General features: G+C 54.2%; 1 protein-coding gene and 1 long non-coding RNA gene across 4 annotated transcripts; one reads left to right on the forward strand and one right to left on the reverse strand.

The window, feature by feature from the left end:
- Positions 1–2,076: 2,076 nt before the first annotated feature.
- Positions 2,077–6,415, forward strand: PLK5 (polo like kinase 5 (inactive)). 3 transcript variants are annotated; one of them, XM_061423374.1, is made up of 11 exons: positions 2,077–2,187; positions 2,792–2,905; positions 3,057–3,173; positions 3,811–3,940; positions 4,036–4,123; positions 4,222–4,317; positions 4,950–5,148; positions 5,279–5,405; positions 5,563–5,639; positions 5,777–5,862; positions 6,100–6,415. In XM_061423374.1, exons 1-11 carry the CDS (start codon positions 2,077–2,079, stop codon positions 6,179–6,181), a joined length of 1,227 nt encoding a protein of 408 aa, XP_061279358.1. In that variant the 3' UTR covers positions 6,182–6,415. The 3 variants fall into 3 exon arrangements, with proteins under 3 accessions (XP_061279358.1, XP_061279359.1, XP_061279360.1); XM_061423375.1 differs by lacking the exon at positions 4,222–4,317; XM_061423376.1 differs by lacking the exons at positions 5,563–5,639; positions 6,100–6,415 and having other exon boundaries at positions 5,777–5,863.
- LOC133251213 (uncharacterized) lies at positions 6,404–11,566 on the reverse strand. The gene is made up of 2 exons (XR_009737538.1): positions 11,370–11,566; positions 6,404–6,578 (listed from the first exon to the last, which is right to left on the reverse strand). It is a non-coding gene; the product is annotated as an uncharacterized LOC133251213 (long non-coding RNA).
- Between the last annotated feature and the right edge of the window lie 4,755 nt (positions 11,567–16,321).

Below are 16,321 nucleotides of genomic sequence, written 5' to 3' on the forward strand. Positions count from 1 at the left end.
TCTCTCTAGTCTGGTGGAGGAGGCTTAGCCAGGAAAACAGCAGGCTGCCGGGCGACTGGGGCAGAGTTGCTGTCTGCAGAGGGTGTCAGCTGACAGCCCTGCTGGGAGGCGCCGGGCCAAGAACTTGGGATTTCTTTTCCCAAGGAGGCTTCTAGGGGTCCAATGGGCTCAGCTTCCTGCCCCAGTGTGAGAGCTCTTCCTGTGCTCCTGGGGCCACCAGGGAAGGAGCCAGGGGGTAGTACTGGGGGGTCAGGGGCTCCGGATCCCCCAACCTGCACTCCAGGCTGAGCACGGCCACAGTCCGGTGACTGGCTCCCATATGCCTTCCTAAGCCTCGGTTTCCTCATCTGTAACATGGGGCTAAGAACAGCCCCAGTCTCTGGGATGAGCCACTGTCTGGAAGGGGTCTGGGTTTCTGACACTGGCCTCCAGAACTGGCTCAGACCCCTGACTTTGGTTAAGTCTGGGTGATCTCCTGTCCACATATTCCTGAGGGCTAGGCAGGTCTGTCTTGGGCACACAGAGCCCAGCACAAGCTTCACACACTAGTAAGTGCTGGACAAATACCTGAATTAGCAGGTGGCAGAGGTGTGACCCTGAGAGGAACCTGGATTCCTGCCTGCGCATGCAGATTCCAGGGCAACAGTGACGTGACAGCTCAGACCCACGGGCCCCCCAGCTGCCCTCCTCCGGTCACACTGCACCTGATTCTCATTAGCAGGGGACTCGGGCTCCCCAGCCCCAGTCAGCTGGGCCCCACCCCCCCCGCCCCGCACTGGCCTGGAATCCTTGACCCTGGCACTGAGGCCAGCCCCCCTGGAAAGGTGCCAGAGGCTGGCTCCCATCAAATGCACTGAGGCACCCTTAGAGTTCCCCATGCCCTGGGCACCCCCATTTGACATGCCAGGTGGACATCTGACTACACAGAAGGTGCTTTCTATCCCTGGTGGCTTGGCTGGGCCGGACTCTGAAATCTGGTCTCTGGAAAATTCCAAGGCCTAATTCCAGCCAAACAGAGCCCTCCTAACCCCTCCCCATTCATTGTGTTATGTAACGTATGGGTATTAATTCTGAAGCATCTGGAGGCAGCTGCCTGGATTCAAACCCAGCATTGCCCCTTCCTGGCTGGAGAAGTGAGTTTACCTCCCTGGGCCTCAGTGTGTTCATCTGTGAAATGGGGACAAGGCCAGTACCCGGGTCTCAGGATCAGTGAAAGGGTGACTTGAGACAGCGAAAGTATGAGGCACAGCTCAGAGGTGCCACCATAGTTCCACGGGGCTCAAGCCTGCCCTCTTGTCCTCTATCCGCTTGCCTCTCCATGGCTGCCCAAGCCAGAGCCAGTAGTCACCAACCCTAGTGCCTCTCCTTTAGTCCCCAAATCCTGCTCCTCATGCCTAGTGTCCATTATGCACAGCAGCTTCCTAGCAGTGCCCCTCTGGGCTGCACTGCCCTCCCCACCAGCCCCAGTCCCAGAGATATTAGGCTTCTTCCCCTTCCTCTCTCTTCCTCTGAACCCTTTTGTGGCTCCCCAGGGCCGAGATGATCAAGCTTCACATTGTCATACAGGCAGGCCCCAGGGACCTACCTATCTGCAGCAGTCCCATGAGTGTATTCAGGACGACTAGACTCGAACCTCAAGTGTACCTTGAGGGGAGCCCCGCTAAGCACTCATTCCCACCCACCCTTCCTTTTGAGGCCTCGAGAGAATGAGACAAACCTTCTGACTTCAGTTTCCTGCTCAGAGAAATGGGCGCGTGGACAATTCACAGCTTGGCGGAAGGCGCAGGATTGGAGAAGCCAGCGAGCCGAGCGCGCGCGACTGGCGCGGGGTTTACGTGCAGGATGCCAGCGCCGCTCTGGTCCCTGGAACTCCCGCCAGCCCGGCGTCCCCGCATGCCCACAAGCCCCCACGCGCCCGCCCCCTCCCGTACCGGCCGCCCGGAGCGTCTGGACTCCACCCCTCCCCCCTCGGCCAATAAGAGGCGCCCCAGTAGCGCGCGGCCCCTGGAGCAGCGCTGTGCGCGGTGGTCGCGCCCGAGGCTGCGCCAGTGCGCCAGCCAAGGCCCCCAGGGAGGGATGGATCCCCGGCCGCGGCGGCGGCGGCGCAGTTGCTGCCCGCTGGTCTCCGTCTTCCTGCGCGACCCAAGCTCGGGGCGCGTGTACAGGCGCGGGAAGCTGATCGGCAAGGTGGGGACTCCAGCACTCCAAGTCCGCGGCAAGGGGGCCGGGCGGAGCGGGGGTCCCAGCCCGGCGGAGCGCAAGCGAGATCTCGACCCGCAGATGAGCCAGTGTGTGCCCTGGCTTTTGTCTCTGCGTGTCCGCGTGTCTGCGGGAGTTTGGAGGCTGGCGCGGGGCTGGCGTGGGTGGATGCCCGGGTCTGCGATGTACTCGCTGTGCGGCGCGCGTTGTGTGGCGGGAACCGGTGTTGGGCGTGCAGTGCTGTGTCGTGGGTTATGTCCAGGGTATGGGTGTGTTGTGTGTTTTTGAGCCTTGGTGCGGACTCAGACTCTGTTTTGTTGTCCCTGTGCGTGTGTGTCTGCGTTTGTCATAGGTCTGTGCTTTCTGTGTGCGGGCGTTGTAGCGTGTGTCTGGGTACTGTGTTGGGGTTCTGTGGACTCAGCGTGTCCAGGTATGGAGGCATCTGTGATGTATCTGTGTGCCTTCGTGTTCATCTGTGTTGTGTTGCTTTGGGGATCCAGGTAGGAAGGTGTGAGCTGTGTGTGTGTGTGAGGAGGCCTGGCCATCTGTCCTCACACCTGTATGCACCCAGCTTGACTCTCCTGCCCTGCAGGGCGCCTTCAGCCGCTGCTACAAGCTGACCGACATGTCCACCAGCGCTGTGTTCGCGCTCAAAGTGGTGCCTCGCGGAGGGGGCGGGGCTGCGCGGCTACACGCCCACTGCAAGGTACTCTCTGCGCGTCAGTGCCCAGGAGCCCCAGAACCGAAGCGGGTCCCCAGAGAGGTCCCTGCCCTGGGGTGTGGAGCTCGCCTGTGGGGCATGAATGCCTCGGGTGTGGGTGCCTACCGGGTGTATACACATGGTGCCCTGCCTGCAGGTGGAACGCGAGATCGCTCTGCACAGCCGCCTGCGACATCGCAATATCGTGGCCTTCCACGCCCACTTCGCTGACCGGGACCACGTATACATGGTGTTGGAATACTGCAGTCGCCAGGTGCGGGGGCGGAGTGAGAGGGAGGCATGTCCCCTCCCACCCGTGTCTGCTGAGCTCATCTGTGTCCCCCCACCCTTGTCTGTCTCTCCTTACCTGTTTTAACCTGAGACCACACCAGGCCCACCTGTGCACCTCTGCCCACCCAAAGGCTCTCTTGACCCACCTAGGCACATCTTAGCCCATCTGTGCTTCTCCTGTACTCAGCCAGGCCCCACTTGCCCACACCTGTCTCCAACTGGGCAGCCCTGCCCCCTTCCCCAGGTTCAGGGCTCCCAGGGCCACTCCATGGTGCAGCCCAGAGCCCAGATGTCTGATTGGCGGGAATGCCCGTTCCTGGACCCAACTGAACTTAGCTGCACCTTCACAGATCCCTTGAACTCAGCCCACTTAAATACACCTAAGCTCACCTGTGCCCAGCGTGTACCCACCTTGTGTTCATCTCTGGTCTACAAGCTCATTGTGGCCCCTCTGTCCACTGAACTCCTGTGCTCATCCTTGGGCTCAGAGCTCACCAATGCCCATGCCACAATCAGCCACGTTCACCTGGGCCCAGCTGAATTTTCCTTTGCCTTCTTGGGCCCCTGGAACTCACCTGTGTCTCCTCGACGGTGGTGTGGCACCTGTCGGGCCCCTGCAGTCGCTGGCCCACGTGCTGCAGGCACGGCAGACGCTGACGGAGCCCGAGGTGCGCTACTATCTTCGAGGCCTGGTCAGCGGCCTGAGCTACCTGCACCAGCGGCGCATCGTCCACCGGGACCTGAAGCTCAGTACGGCCGGGGCGGCGCTTCGGGGCGGGGTGAGGGCGGGGCTTCCACTGAAGCCACGCTCCTTCCTCACTGCCCGCTGCGTCCCCTTCCACAAGGTAACTTCTTCCTGAACAAGAACATGGAGGTGAAGATCGGAGACCTGGGGCTGGCCACCAAGATAGGGCCAGGGGGCCGCTGCCACAGGTGACTGCAAGCTCTGAGCCTGCTCTCTGGGTGGGTGCAGGTGGGCCTCGTCTGGTGTGGGGGCCCCCAGTCTTCCTGAGCCCCCGTTATTCCCCCAGAGTGCTCTGCGGGACCCCAAACTTCCTGGCTCCAGAGGTAGTGTCCAGAAACGGACATTCCTGCCAGTCGGACATCTGGGCTCTGGGCTGCATCATGTGAGTCGCCCTGGGAGCCCCAGGCCTGGGGAAGGGGGGCAGGAATGCCCAGGTGGGGACAGGCACCGGCAGGTAAGGACAGGTGTAAGCATATACGGAGGAGGTTGAGTGTGGGGACAGGCAGGTATGAGCAAACATAGAACCTCAGTGTATGCAGCTGGGGGGCAGGCAGGAGCAGGCACCTGCCATCACTTGAGCCTACAGGTATGAATAGGGATACAGGAGGGTGTATGTACAGCAGAGGACGGGTTTGAACATGCCCAGAGGTGTGGACAGGTGTGTGCAGGTGTTAGGTACACAGGCAGATCAGGACATTTGTACCGACATGAGGTATATGCAGGATTGGAACAGGTGCGAGCAAGCATAAATTAAAACTGGAAAGGTCTATGCAGGTGTCCAGGTGTAACCCAGGTGCAGGCAGGTGTACAAACAGATGCTGGTGTCTTCTGTGCAGACAAGAATGACTAGGTGAGAGTGGATGCAGGGCGGGTGTGAGAAAATGAGTGTGAAGCAGGAATGGTGTCAGGGATTGAGGGTAGGGGTGCATAGGTAGGTGTAAACCAACCCTGGATGCCCAGAATAGATCCAAGCAGGATCTATTCTGCCCTGCTTCCTGCCTCCGACCCGGCCAGGTACATGGTGCTGACTGGCGTCCCTCCTTTCGTGGCGGCTCCCCTGTCGGAGATGTACCAGAACATCCGAGATGGCCGCTACCCCGAGCCTGCACACCTGTCTGCCAACGCGCGCCGCCTCATCGCCCGCCTGCTGGCCCCCAACCCGGTCGAGCGGCCCAGCCTGGACCACCTGCTGCAGGATGACTTTTTCACTCAGGTGTGGAGTGTCTGGGGGACAGGGCGGCCCCTCTATGGGGTGTCTCAGCAGCCCCAGGTGAGGGTCAGGACCCCCAGGTAGCACAGGTACTCAGGAGCAGCCTGCTGACCTCCAGCTCCCCACTCTAAAGGGCTTCACCCCGGACCGGCTGCCACCCCACTGCTGCCACAGCCCACCCATCTTCGCCATCCCCCAGCCTCTGGGCAGACTTTTCCGAAAGGTGGGCCGGCTGCTACTGCCCCAGTGCCGGGCGCCCTGTGAGTACCTCTCCTTCCCCCGTCACCTGCTCCTCCCTGCCCTGCATCTCACACACCTGTCATATCCCCTTCCTGCTCTGAAACCATCTCCACGGCAGATGCTCTCCATGTGGGGCCAGGCTTTGCCCCCACCCCCAAATCCTTGTGCCCCCTGCAGGCCCCTTGGCTTCTCAGGAGGCCTCAGGTCCTGGAGAAGATGGTTCAGACCCTGACTCCATGGAGTGGGGCAGTGAGGTGAGGGCCGGGAGCAGGGAGGTAGTGGGGAATGCAGAGGGCGTCCTCACAGCTGGCTGGGCACGGGAAGTCACGAGGTCTCCATGGGGAGGCCAGAGCCCACCACCAATTCCCAACATCTGTTGCTCCCTCCCCAGGACTCCCTGTTGGAGAGTGGGGCTCTGTGCCCCCGAGGTCCCCATCCAGCTGCTGGCCCAGGGGACCCTCCAGAGTGCCCCGGCGGGTGAGCATGCTCCATCCTAGACAGGAACTGTGGGCAGGGGTGAGGGTTGCGAAGTGGGGGGTGAGGATTGTGCCTTGCTAGCATCACAGCCCTTCTCCTGGCCTCAGTTTCCCCACCTGTAAAGTGTGGACAGTGTCTGGATTCCTGGGTTGAACATGGGACTTTTCTGGATGTGGAAGCTGGGGGTGGGGTTGTCCTCCATATCCTGTGCCCCTCAACAGAGATCTGTCTCCCCAGGACCCGAGGGGAGTCCAAGGCAGGGGGTAGAGGCAGCCATCAGGAACCTGCAGCTCTACCTGGATTCGGGCCCCCCAGGTAGGGGCGGCACAAGATGACGTGAGATTTGCTGAGAAGCCCAGAAGACAGACTTCCGGCTTCCCCGGCCACCCCCTGGGCTGCTGGATTTCCCTAGGCTCCCCATTCCCGCCTTTTTCCTCTTCCAAGGATTCCATCCGGGCTGCCACATGGGCTTGAGCTATTTTATTTTTAATGCCAAAAAAAAAAAAAAATGCTTAATGAAATAAAGCAAAGCCCTGCAGTGTTTTGGACCTTACACGCGTTTCAGATTTATTCATTGCTAAAAGCGGCTGTGACCCCAGGGTTCCCCAGTCCTCTCCCCTCAAGGCAAGAGTTGCTTGGGTTGTCTTTGTTTTTCGTCCACACCATGCGTTATGCAGGATCTTAGTTCTCCCTATCAGGGATTGAACTGGCTCCCCCTGCAGTGGAAACACAGAATCTTAACCACTGGACCGCTAGGAAGCCTCAAGAGTTGGTTTTCTATGCCCTGGACCTTTCTCCCCATCTCCTTTGCCTCCACCAGGCCCCTCCAGGAACCCCCCATCATGTCACTTCCTCCTTGTGCCCAGCCATGCAGGACCCCCCAGGAGAGCAGCAGCCTGTTTTCTGGGCCCCCAAGTGGGTGGACTATTATAGCAAGTATGGCTTTGGCTACCAACTGTCAGACGGTAGGAACAGGGTCTTGGTTCGGGATAGCACCCACATGGCCCTGCACCCCCCAGGGGGAAAAGTCATGGAGTTCCTACCCGCTGTGGGGCCAAGCCCTCCCTGCCTTCACCTTTCTTCATTCACTCAAGTATTTAATAAATACCTACTGTGCATACCTACAGGTGCTTACTGCCTGCTGGGGGAGAACAATGCTAAATAAATGAATCACTAAGTTGATTTTGGTGGCAGTTTTCTGAAGAAAATAAAGCAGATGAGATGACAGACTGGGGGGGGGGGGCGTGGAGGCAAATCACAGAGTGGTTGTGGAGGGAGGGGGTTTCTGGGGAAGTGATGCTCAGGTGAGACAGGAAGGATGAGAAAGGGCCTGTCGGGAACAGCATGAGAGGCAAAGAGAACAGCATGTGCAGAGCCCCCAAGATGGGATCCAGGGCGGTGGGTTTGAGGAGCGGCATGGAGGCAGACATGAAGTCACAGAGCCTCACAGGTGACTGCTGGGGTTGGGGGCAGGAAGGAGAAGTCTGACTTGTACTTTTATTAACAGGAGACCAGCAGGGAGGTGGCTGGATTAGCTGGGTGGACAACGGTGGTGACTTGGGCTGGGGTGGTGGCTGTGGAGGGGTAGGCAAGGGCTGCAATCTGGGTGTAGTTTGCAGGTTTGTGGGGGGGGGGATGGAGCAGCCACCAGGCAAGAAGGGAAAGTGGCAAGAGAGCAGATGTGGGGACCCATCAGGGTCTCAGCATGGACAGCCAAGTCTGAGGCGCCATGGGTCTGGAGTTTAGGGCCAGGGTTGGGACTGGATGGACAGAGAGGGCTTGGACCCTGTAGAGCTGGTTTCAAATCATGGTCCAAGGATCTACAGGAGCAGGTGTCCTCGGGTGTGAGCTGCCCAGAATGGAGCCCCTGACTCCATGGTCACTGCCCTGTGCCCCCCCCAACAACAACCAGGTAAGCTATGCGCCCCACTTGGAAAAGCTGCAGATGTTTACCCTGAGGAATGAGCCCAGACTCCTGGGCGCCCTGCTGTTCCCCAGGGCTGCTGTGCTTCCTGGTGTCCAAGCAGGTGGTGCTGCTGCTCTTCAGCGATGGGATGGTGCAGGGGATCAAGGGGCCCCCTCAAATGGGCCTGGTGTGTTGCATGCTTTTGGGAGAAAGCCCTAGGAAGCAGTTGGCTCCTGGTGGAACCAGGAACTGAGACTTATGACTCCCAAGCATAAAACTGGAAATAAAATGTGTTCAAATGATGGCAGAATGTCACTGGGGATCATGGTCCCATGTGGTCACCGGTAGCAACTGGCAAAATGTCATCTCATTGCAGAATCAGTTGTAGGTTATCCTGAGCAATTCTGGCAATCTCTGAGAAATTGTAGCCGCTCTTAAAACAGACTTCCAACGCAGTAGTATACAATCCTTACTATCATCTTAGAAAAATTTGTATGATTTTATTTTATAGTGAAAACCCCATCTCTGTTTAGACCAGAGTGCCCTGACCTGGGCTGGATCTCAGAGGGCAGGATTGGCTTCAAATGGCCATGCCCAGCGGCAGGGAGAGCTGGCAGTTCCCAGTGAGGGAACTAGAGGAGTTGAACAGCAGTGAGGAGCTGCTGTTCCCCAGGACACAGGCTTGAGTAGGAGGTCTCACTGGGTGGTTATGGGCAGGGGGTCCTATCTGAGCCTTGGTCTCCCTGTCTACACGGTAGAGCCCTGGCTCCTGGCCTGGAGTCCCCATGGGTGGGGCAGCCACTGAAACTCAGGTCAGGGCGCCCTCAGTCTCCTGTCCACTTGCCCTCCAAAGGCCAGGGCCCCTTCTCCCTTCCACCCCAGGTTCTCCCCACATTGGCAGATCAGCAGCAGCAGCGGAGATCAGGAACAACTCGTGCTGAGCAGGGGTGGTGAGGAGCTGCTGCTCACAGTCTGGGAACTGGGCCAGCCTGGCACCTCCTACCCGCTGGGCATCCTCTGGGGCCATGGCTGTGCCCCAGGCACCCACCAGCACCTTCAGCATGCCATCCTCATGCTACAGAGCATCTAGCGATCCCGAGGGTCAGAGTAGACCTCTGCATGTTGATGGACCCAGGACCCAGGGTCCATTTCTGCTCCCGTTGCCCTCCTTTCCCCACTGAGTGACGTACTCGGGGGCAGCATAGGGAGTGTGCAAGGGGTGCGGGGGCCTCGCCTCACCTCTAGACATGACTGTTCAACCCAGACTTGTGTCTGGATTTGTTCTTTTTTCATTAAAGGAAACTTGACTCTGCAGCCTGCCCCATCTGCCTCTCTTTGGGGCATTTGAGGAACTTTGGCAAACGGGCACCCAAACCCGGCATGATTTGAGCCCACCGCTCTCTGTGACACAGATAGATGGGCCAGATTTTCACCAACACAGAAATCCTTACCAGAGTGGGGTTCTGCCATGACCAAAACTCTCAAGTATGGAACACTGCTTAACGGATGGGCAGGCAAGACACGGATGGGGAGGCTGGGAAAATGGTGACCTCTGTCACACCAGGGCAAGACATTTGGCACCTGCTGCTGCTGTTGCTGCTAAGTCGCTTCAGTCATGTCCAACTTTGTGCGACCCCATAGACAGCAGCCCACCAGGCTCCCCTGTCCCTGGGATTCTCCAGGCAAGAACACTGGAGTGGGTTGCCATTTCCTTCTCCAATGCATGAAACTGAAAAGTGAAAGTGAAGTCGCTTAGTCGTGTCCAACTCTTAGCGACCCCATGGACTGCAGCCTACCAGGCTCCTCCATCCATGGGATTTTCCAGGCAAGAGTACTGGAGTGGGGTGCCATTGCCTTCTCCACAGAGGAACCTGGCGGGCTACAATCCACTGGGTCGCAAAAAGTCACCTGCTATCAGTTTCCAAATTGCAACCTGACATATGAAGCTAAATCCCCAGGGCTGATGCCTCTCATCTCTGGTCCTCTTCCTTCCTGGGGAGGAGGCCCCAGCAAGGTTCTCTGGATCTTTCTATCCATTTTCAGGCACTTATGCTTCTGTGGCTTCCCTGGTGGCTCAGCTGGTAAAGACTCTGCCCACAATGTGGAAGACCTGAGTTCAGTCCGTGGGTTGGGAAGATCCCCTGGAGAAGGGAATGGCTACCCACTCCAGTATTCTGGCCTGGAGAATCCCACGGACTGTATAGTCCATGGGGTCTTGAAGAGTCAGACAGGACTGAGTGACTTTCAGTATGTTGCTATGGAAAAAATTAAACCATCGGTGTTGCTCTTTTTCTCAACACTGTGACTCGGTGCATTCCTGCCTCTGGGTAGAAAGACCCAGCTGGTGATTTTGTGGAAGAACGGAGTGAAGGGAGGGAACGAAGGGGCTGGGGGTTCATCAGGGGAGGTCACAGGCCTGAGTGTGGTCAGACCTGGGAAGAGAAACTGTTCTGCATAAAAGAGGGAGAGTTTAGAATCTCCTTGGACTCCCTGGAGAACACGGAGGAATGGGGTGTGAGCAGAAAAGTACACAAACCGTGTGTGGATTGTGGTTTTTTTTTTTTTTTTTACTTTGCTACTATTATTACTACTGAGGTAACATAACATGAAATTCACCATTTTAAAGGGTAAAGCTCCATGGCACTGAGTGCATTCACACTGTTGTACAGTTACCACCCCTGTCTAGTTCCAGAACAGTCCATCACTCCAGAAGAACACCTGTCCTCATCAGCAGTCACTCCTCACCCCCTCCACTTCCACAGCCCCTGACAACCAAGAACCCACTCTCTGTACCTGTGGATCTGCCTGGAGATCCACACTTCCCATTTTCTGTTCTGGACATTTCCCATCAACAGAATCACATGCTGTGTGGCCTTTTGTGTTTGGCTTCTCTCACCGAGTATCATATTCTTTTTTTTTTTAATTAAAAAAATATTTATTTATTTGGCCTTGCTGCATAGCATGTGGGATCTTAGTTCCCAGACCAGGGATGGAACCCATTCCCTCTACAGTGCAAACCCACAGTCTTAACCACTGGACCTCCAGGGAAGTCCCGAGCATGGTATTTTCAAGGTCCATCCACACTGCAGTGTGTCAGAACGTCACTCTTTTTCCTGGCTAATACTCTAATGTATAAACAGATGTTTCAAGTCACTCAGTTTGGGGGTGATGCATTACCCAGCAATAGCTAACTAATACACATGCCAAAGCATGAAAAGAACCCAGCCCCTTTTCTGCCCAGAACATTTGTTTCTGGGAGTGGAGGGGAGGCAAAACATCCACAGTCCATTTAACTGTGCATCTTGCAAAATGACCTACCTAGAGTATTTATTTCCATCTGTTTGTGGGCGTAAGAACAGCAACAATCTGTGAGAATCGCCCACACCCTGAGCCTACAATGGTGGTTTATTAAAAATAAACCAACCACGGAATATATTAATTTCATAACCTCCCAGGCCGATTCTTATTTCTAGGTATGAGAACTTCGAGAGATGGCAAAGTGCCCACACCACCCTCATACTGAAAATTTCTGGAATCTTCTTCAGAGAGGTTAACTGTGTGTCTTAAGAAATAAAATTATTAGAAGAATTATTAGCCTCACCTTTTGGGGCATTTACAACGGGCTGGAGCTTCATGAAATGGAAATGAATTCATTCCAGGGATGACCAGGCCTTTTTTTTTTTTTTTTTAAAGAAACCACGGAAAGCCTATTTAAGCCTGAAAAGTGAGGGAAAATTTGGCTTCACTCAATTCTACCCTTTTCCCCCAATCTAAAGCGTCGGTAGAACCCAGCCTCTGGACTACCTACCTCTTCATTGGTCTGTGGGAGCATGTGTCACGATGCCTCCTCCAATCACCAGCAAGTGAGGCGGGACCAGGGCTGGAGCATCCCGGGCAGGCACGTTGGTTGGTGCCATGGCAACCTGGTGTGCCATCACAAAGCCTCTCTGGCTCCAGGTCCTGACTGCGGGCACCTGGTTCCCCATCTACTCTAATTCTCAAAGTTCACCTGAGTGCTTTCCCCCTCCCCATTTAACAGATGAGAAAACTGATGCACATGCGTTGCTAGCAGAACAGCTGTAAGTAGGTCAACCTGAATCATATCAGACTGCCTCACTGAAGAGTTTAAAAAATTCTGATGACTCAGGGGAATCATGCTGAGCAAAAAACAAAAACAAAAACAATGTCACAGTCTCATATATTGTAAGATTATGTTTATATAGCACTTTTTAAATGATATCCTTTTTGAAATGGAGGACATTTGAGTGGTTGCCAAGGTTAGGGAAATGGGCCACTGTGGTGATGTATACATGTACCTACCCTACTAATACAACTGTAGATAACTAAATACACACACATACACAAACGCAAGAAAAACTGAGGAACTTGGAAATCTGATTTAGATATAAATGTATCCTGGTTGAGGTACCGACTGTCGTTTTGCAAACGCAAACTTTGCGGGAGACTGGACAGAGTGTATAAGGGATAAGCATTATTTCTTAAAACTCCAGGGGAATCTACAATAATCTCAATAAAAATTTCAATTAAAAACTCTGTTTTGGACTTCCCTGGCAGTGCAGTGGTTGAGACTCCTCGCTTCCATTGCAGGGGTGCAGGTTTGATCCTGATCTGGGAACTATGGTCCCACATGCCAGCATACCTCGATGAAAATTAAAAATAAAACTGAAAAACTGTGTTCCTTGGTTCCTCAATAAATTAAACATAGGACTACCAAATAATTCAGCAATTTTATTCCTAGGTCTCTATGCAACTAAACCTGTGTGCCTCAACTACTGAAGCCAGTACTCAGCAATGAAGACCTAGCACAGCCAAAGATTTTTCTTTAAATTTTTAACATAAAAACAATTTAAAAATTCATTCCTCAAGGATGAATGGATAACAAAAGGTGGTCCATATATACACTAGAGTATTCTTCAATCATAAGAGGAGAGAAGCCCTGACCCTCCCTACACTGTGGATGAAACTTGAGAACACAATGCTCAGTGAGGGAAGCAGACACACGAAGACACACAGGGTGTGATTCCACTGATGGCAGATGTCCAGAACAGGCCGATCCATAGACACAGATCCTGGTTGTCAGGGGCTGGGGGTGGGGAGTGACTGCTAATGGAGGTGGGATTTCTTTTTGGAGTGATGAGAATATGCTGGAATGAGACAGGGGTGATGGATGGGCCAAATTGTGAATATACTCAATGTACACGTCAAAGTGGTAAATTTTGTTATGTTTACTACAATTGAAAAAAAAATCCTGCTTCCCACATGGCACCCAGACTAATTATGGGGACTCAGGCTTTGATATTTTTTAAACCTCCTCATCCACACTGAGGATCTGTGTTGGGAACCACTGGTTAGAGTACGTGAACAAGACATGAGAGCCAGATCTCCAGGGAATATGCGCCTGATGTAGATTGAAACCAACTGACTTGTAAACAATAACAATACACTCGAGGAAACGGAAATGCTGCCCAGAGAGTTACTGTTAAGAAATCAGCCTTACCATGAGGACTCCCCTGGTGATCCAGTGACTAAGACTCTGCACTTCCAATGGAGGGGGCCCAGGTTTGATCCCTGGTCAGGTAACTAGATCCTACATGTCTTAACTTTTTTTTTTTTTTTAAGTTATTGTTAACAATTTTAAGTTCTGATGGTGACATTGTGGCTACGTGTGTTACTCAGTAAGCATTCTGGCTTTGTGGACAAATGCAGTTTGCTACAGAGCCTGGTGAGGGTGGGGCAATTGGAGAGAAACAGCCAAGAATTGCTGGGGAATTTGAGAATTGGTTAATTGCTGAAGCTGGGTCCTTCGGATTGACCCTCTCTGCTTGGATTTACATGTGATGTTTCCAACACTAAAAAGTTCTACGAGTCAAGCATAAGTCATTTTAGCTGGGACATGAATCCATCTTAAGGGTTGCTTGAAATAAACGAAAATCAGATGTTCCAACTCTGCAAGCGGAACCCTCCATGTGGGTGGGTATGTGGGGAGATTCCGGGACACAGCCTGTTCAGGGCCAATTTGGTCCAATCCCCGAGAAATGGGATGAACAGTTCTCACTGGGGGAGGGGAGGTTCCTGCCACCAGGGGGGACTTTAGAACATTTTCATCGTCAGAACTGGGAAAGGGGGGCTCCTGACATCGAATGGGGGGTGGGCAGGGATGCTGGTCAACCCCCGTAGTGTCCAGGATGCCCCTCAGAGGATGATCCATGATCCAGACCCCAAATGACCACAGTGCCTAGGGGGAGAACTTACATTAATTATCTAGAAAAATAAACTCCAAGCCCTACTCACACTGGACACCAGGGTAAATTCCCAACGGTCAGATGGTGTAAACCAGGTGGCTTCCAGCGTTTGTGTCACCTCCTCTCCCACTCAGGTGTGTATTTAAATGTGCGCAGTGTCTCAGGACCTCAGGAGGTCAGGCGGTTAGGGATCTGGTTAGGCTAAAGAAAAAACCCTCAGTTTCATTTGGGTAGCAGGGAGCGGTCCCTGTCGTGTATTCAGTCAGCAAACGTTTAGGGAGGGCCCACTGCGTGCCAGCGCTGAGTTGCTGAGCGATGGATTGTGGGCTGTGGAAGGGGACCGGCTTATGTCCTGAGGAGCCCACAGGCCTGGGCTAAGGGCAGTTACGCCCACTTTACATAAATAATAAGGAGCGGGCTCTGCGGCTGTACCGGGCAGAGTGTCATGCGCGGCTTCGGCCACACGGTGGCGACAGAGGACGGGCAGTTCTGGTCCCTCCCGGCCGCTGGAGGGGCCCGGCTGGGGATGGCGCAAGGGGTTAGTAGCAGCAAAAGTACTTGGGGCTTTCTGGCTTCCTCCAGCTTCCGCCCCGGAGCAAACCCGCTCCTGGAATAGCAAGGATCAAGGCGCTCAGTCCATATCCATAAATGTGTGTGGAATTAATTCTGCTCCAGGTTCACGAACCTGCCAGTCCCCACCCCACATCCTGGTGGTGTTCAGTCCATAAGTCTTGTCCCAGCCTCTCGGAACCCATGGACTGCAGCACACCAGGCTCCACTGTCCCCGGCTATCTCCCTGAGTTTGCTCAAATTCATGTCCAGTTGAGTGGTGATGCCATCCAACCATCTTATCCTCTGCTGCCCCCTACTCCTCCTGTCCTCAATCTTTCCCAGCATCAGGGTCTTTTCCAATGAGCTGGCTCTTCACATCAAGTGGCCAAACCATAGTGTTGACTCTACAGACCTTTGTTAACAACGTGAGGTCTCTGCTTTTTAATATGTTGTCCACATCCTGTTAGGCTGCTCTGCACCTTTAAAGTCAGGGTGGAATTTAGGAACCACAGGAGGGACCTCTCCAGCAAATATGTGTCTCCCTGCAAATCAGTGGCTTCTCATCCCCCTCCATGCCTCATAGAGTTACCAACGAAGCAAATAAAAACATAATATGTTCTGTTAAATCTGAATTTCAGGTAAATAACCGAATGATCATCAGGTAGAGGGGTGTCCCAGGCAATATTGGAGACAGATTTTGACTAAAAGCATGATCCACTGTGTATTAGAAATTCAAGTTCACTGGGTGTCCTCTGTCTTCTAGGATGCATTATTTCAGCTCTGGCCTCTGGCTTCGGTGTCTCTTGGACATGCCCTCATTCTCATGGGGTGTTTTGAGGATGTCCTTACTTTCTGGCACCGCAAGATGTCTAGGCTCATTTTGTAGTTTCCCTGCACAGGGCATAGAATCAGCCATTTCTCCAAGGTGCTGGGGCAGCTTTTAACACAGCTGTGTGAGTTTCCCATATTGAAACGAAGCACCACACATGTGGGGGCTTAAAGCAACACAAATTTATTCTCCCTAACAGTCCTGGAGGGCAAAAGTCCTCAGATTCACACGTGGGCAGGGCTGTCCCCTCTGGAGGCTCCCGGGGAACACTGGCTCCCCACTTTTCCAGCTTCTAGAGGCACCGCATCCCTGGCTTGCGGCCCCTCCCTCCATCCTCACAGCCAACAGTGCAAATCTCCCGTCTCTCTGCCTCTGACCCTCCCCCTCCCTCTTATAAGGACCCTGTGATGACACTGGGCTCCCCCTGGGGAATCCAGGGTTGTCCGCATCTCAGGGGCCTTAACGCCACCTGCAGAGTCCCCTCTGCCACATGAGGCGACATGTCCACAGGCCCTGGGATCAGGAGGTGATGTCTTTGGGATCATTATGCTGCCGACCACAGCAGCCCACAGGTTTTCCCTCCCCCGTGGCTTTGTCACCTTCAGGCCACTCTGTTCAGGACCTCCACTCCCTGTTACTCTCACCACAATCTCTGGGCACACTGGCCTTCCTGTTTCTCTGCTTTAAAAGAGTCTACATGGTAAACAGCTTCCCTAGATGCTATCTCAATTTAAAGTAAAGCCAAACAACATTTAAGATTCAATCTCTTGGTTGCACAAGTCACATTTCAGATGCTGGGTCACCCATGTGGCTGATGGCTCCTGTACAGGTCAGTACAGGTCTACAACAGTCCCATCATAACAAGATGCCCTATGGGACAATCCTGAACTGGAACGTTCCAGAGAGATG

The sequence above is a fragment of the Bos javanicus genome, chromosome 7, assembly GCF_032452875.1.
Source record: "Bos javanicus breed banteng chromosome 7, ARS-OSU_banteng_1.0, whole genome shotgun sequence".
NCBI classification, from domain to species: domain Eukaryota; kingdom Metazoa; phylum Chordata; class Mammalia; order Artiodactyla; family Bovidae; genus Bos; species Bos javanicus.

Bases quoted from the DNA above. Each gene is read 5' to 3' on its own strand.
- PLK5 (XM_061423374.1), top strand. From the start codon at position 2,077: ATGGATCCCCGGCCGCGGCGGCGGCGGCGCAGTTGCTGCCCGCTGGTC. The intron at 4,318-4,949 runs GTGAGTCGCCCT...CGACCCGGCCAG, and splicing joins TGGGCTCTGGGCTGCATCAT to GTACATGGTGCTGACTGGCG. The intron at 5,149-5,278 runs GTGTGGAGTGTC...CCCACTCTAAAG, and splicing joins AGGATGACTTTTTCACTCAG to GGCTTCACCCCGGACCGGCT.